We start from the raw sequence: 3,659 nt of genomic DNA, 5'->3' as shown, positions 1-3,659 counted from the left end.
CCCCGGGCACCATGATCCTGACGCGTGAGTGCGGGGGGCCGGGGCCGGGGTCCGCCTGGGGTGACCGGGCCCCCCCGCGCTGCCTGCTGCAGCGGGACACGGCGCCGGGAGCCTCGGGGCGGGACAGGGCAGCGCGAGTGCCTGGCGTCTCGGCGCCGCTTCCCCCTACTGCCCTGCCGCCCCTAGCTCGCCTTGGAGGAGTCTAGCGCAGGGCTTCTCGTCTCGAAACCGGCCTGACTTGAAGCCGCGAGATGGTGAACAGGCGCCGGGCGCTGGCCGGCCGAGCCGTGGTCTCCACACGGGGAGGCCGGCGCCGCGCTCCAGCCTCTGTGGGTTTGGCTCAAAGCAAGGACAAAGTGGTGGCTTTTTCCCCATCTCACCTGGCCTGAAGAGTCTGGACGAAATCTTTGCCCTATTAACATGAGTAATTCCCCAGGTGCTGCTGAAACTCATAGGTTGTGAGGGGACAGGAAAAGCCAAGCCAAGCCAGAGGGATGCGATTGTGTTTCCAGGAAACATTAAAAAATCTTGGCTGTCAAGGACAGGATTGTAATGTGGGTGGAGTAAACTGTATGGTGGCATGCAGTGCCATCAAACCAATGAAAGCAACGTGCCAGGGACACAGCCGACTTCCTAGGACAAAAGGAACTACCGAAGCGTAGGCACCCTTCAACCCTGCACCCCAGCAATTGTAGTTGTACAGAACCCTCCGATTTAAATGCTTGTAAGGAAGTTTCAAATAACTAAACAGTGATAATGCAGTGGCAATACGACTGGTTTTTAGGTGTATATATATTTAAAGTCTATCTCATAATGAGGAGCTTTACTTTGAAAGTCTGACTGTGCTGCCCATAGGAAATTACATTAACTGAAACCTCAGTAGCTTGTTTTGCTTTGTGCCTTTGAAAGTCAACAAATTGCATTAGCATGTATTGGCAGCACACAAAATTGCCTACTGATCTGAGGGCTGAGCTACATGTACAGCTCAGTGCTGTGTCCCTCTGTACGGCTAGCAAATCTACCGGGAGCTTTTTCATTCTGCAAATTACTGATAATAAGCCACTTTTTAGGTAACTATCTTAGCCGCTGCCTATGGAACTATTAATAGTGGTATTTTTTGCGTTGAGGAATAGCTAGAATGGCTAGATTTAATTACAAAAGACTTCATAACGTCACAGATTCACTCCCATCTGGCTGGCTTGGACTGGTTTATTTTTGTGCTTTGGGAGTACCAATCAACTATGAAACTGGTTATCCTTCTCTCTAGTTATTTGGCACTTAGTATTCAGCAAGTCTTTCTCTTAAGGGCCATCAAGCTCTGAGAGAAATTGATCCTTAACTCATGTATTTATTCCCATTTCACAGCTGGGTAAACCAGAGCACATAGAAGTTATCTGAGGTTAGAATTTAGGGGATCGAGGTCCTTGTTGTATAATCCAAACCTTCTGGCAGAGGTTTTCAAGATGGGGATTTGAAGTTAGAGGGCTGAGTGATGGTCTCACATTGACATTCAATGCAAGTTAGGTACCTGGCTCCCCTAGGCTCTTCATAAATCAGTGCAGGAATGACTGCCTACCCATGTGTCTTTATGTGAAAAAATTATAATCTTTATAAACTACCTGTCTTTTTAAAAAGCAGCAACAATCTTATTTGGGCCACTCTAAAACCTAGTCAATGATATCTGACCTAATATTTTTTGTTCTGCTAATTGGGCTGGGGGGGTGCTCTGTGTGTAAAGGAGAAGTGCTACACTTAACCCTTCTATTAATCAACCTGAGGGTATCATTGTCCCAAGGATTATACTCTCAGAATCAGGGTAGTTGAATAAGGCTGCCTGCCACAAAGGATAGGGATGGGACAAGTTGACCCCAAATGGAGACATATAATAAAATTTTGGAATTGTTCTAATTTGCATTAGAAGTAATGTTGCAGCTATTAAATGAACCATTAGGTCACATTGGACACATGCAGTACACTGCAACACGTGCACCAACAAGACATCAAAGTGAGAATGGAAGATCAAATCATGTTATGTTAACCTCAATTTCACATGAAGCCAAAATCCTCCTGGCAAACTCCTGTCCAGCTTCTGTAGTCTAGTAACAAACGTTTTTGATGGGATAATAAAACATTTAGTTTTTATTTAATTAGGATTATGCATTGGTTAAGTGCATACGTTTCATTTGTTCCCATTCTCATCTATGTGGGCTAATGTTTTATGATAGTGTTACAGGTCATGAGTGTTTGGCCCATTTTTCTAAACAGGTCAGTGCAAACAGTTTGTTTTAAAGGCATAAAATGCCAACCTTGAACATTGGTCAGATGCTTCATTAACACCTTGACTTAATAAAAAGAATTTGCTTAAGATGTGACACTTTGCATAGCCGGAGGCTATGATCTAATTCATGATAACTCCCTGGAACAGCATGGATCTAGCCCAGTACTTTTTCAGATTTGTATAGAAGGGAATTGCTTTTTTAGCTGCTGCAGCTTGTGGGCAATTTAAATGCATTTTTACAGATACAAGAAGAAATGTAGACCAATGGTGGTATCAGGAAGAACTAATACATTTTTCAGCAACCTGACCCCATATCAACCCCCAAGTCAACTCCACAGCTGCAAGCGTAGCCAACAATGAAACTATCCAAGAGACTGCACAAAGAACCTGTCAGCTGGTTCGCTGATGGGGTAGGCTCATGTGGTATAGGAAAAATGCATTCCAGAGTTTGGCATCTGGCTGTTGCAGCTGCCAAGCACCTCCCATACATGTCGACTCCAGTTCTTGAGCATATGGAGGAGGCTGGGAAGGACAATAGGCTCAGAGCTGCCAGTGATGGGAAGCAGCAGCAACAGCAGATTAGTACTGGGACACTTTGCTTTGCTGTTTTATATCAAGTAGGTTCCAAAAAAATGACTTGTTCTGTGTGAGTTTGTCTTTTGCTGTCATAGTATGATTAGTGTCTTAAGGAAAAATCCTTCAGATATCAGCAAGGGATACCCTTTGGAATTATTTCTGTTTCTGTTATTACAAATGTCTCATACATTTGTACTACAAGTAAAGTTAGAATATCAGTCCTATGCTACTTACGTTCTACCCTTTGAACCTGCCACGATGATCTGGGAGTATTGAGTGAATCTGTTACTTTTCATTAACAACTTCCTATGGAATTCATTACACCTAACATTGTGAAGGAAGAGACTTTGGCTTAATTGATAAAGGGGCTGTGAACAGAAAGCTCAAGAGTTTTTGCATACGTGCCTGGTTTGGGTACAGTTTCAAACTTAAATACTCCAAATCCTCTTTCTTACTTTTCCATCCAGACTAATTGCTACATTGTATGTAGCTGAAATGGAAAATGTGAATTTACCTTGACCTTGTAAATAATGTTCCTTTCAAACGTAGGAAAGCAGCAATGACAGACCATAGTTTAAGAACAATACAGTGAGTTTTGTTTTAATACAGTAAAGCTGTGAAGTATAATTTTCCATTCTGTAGTTTAAAACAGGAATCCGAACCTGTTGTAACATTTTGGCATTAAAAAGACTTTATTTCAATATGTAATATCAAAGTACAAATGGCCATTCATGTTGCTTATTTCCTTGAAATAGTTTCATAGTTAGTAGGGTTGCAAGGGACCTGAGCAGATCATCAAGTCCGA

At 43.1% G+C, this 3,659-nt stretch overlaps 1 protein-coding gene across 2 annotated transcripts in view; it reads left to right on the top strand.

Annotated features, from left to right (window-relative positions):
• The window catches only part of LOC109290122 (rho GTPase-activating protein 7-like), a 153,588-nt gene that overhangs the window by 101,128 nt on the left and 48,801 nt on the right, over positions 1-3,659 (top strand). Inside the window, exon 1 of one of the 2 annotated variants that reach the window (XM_019506513.1) lies at positions 7-24. The exons of the other annotated variant lie outside the window; for it this stretch is intronic. Coding sequence (XP_019362058.1) covers positions 12-24 — 13 coding nt within the window. The 5' untranslated portion in view covers positions 7-11. Of the gene's footprint in view, positions 1-6; positions 25-3,659 lie in introns of those variants that run through there. 2 annotated transcript variants of the gene reach the window in all.

Source organism: Gavialis gangeticus, unplaced genomic scaffold (genome assembly GCF_001723915.1).
Source record: "Gavialis gangeticus isolate Ggan-Ray unplaced genomic scaffold, GavGan_comp1, whole genome shotgun sequence".
In the NCBI taxonomy this organism is placed as follows: Eukaryota; Metazoa; Chordata; order Crocodylia; family Gavialidae; genus Gavialis; species Gavialis gangeticus.
This window is presented reverse-complemented; position numbering and strand designations above follow the sequence as displayed.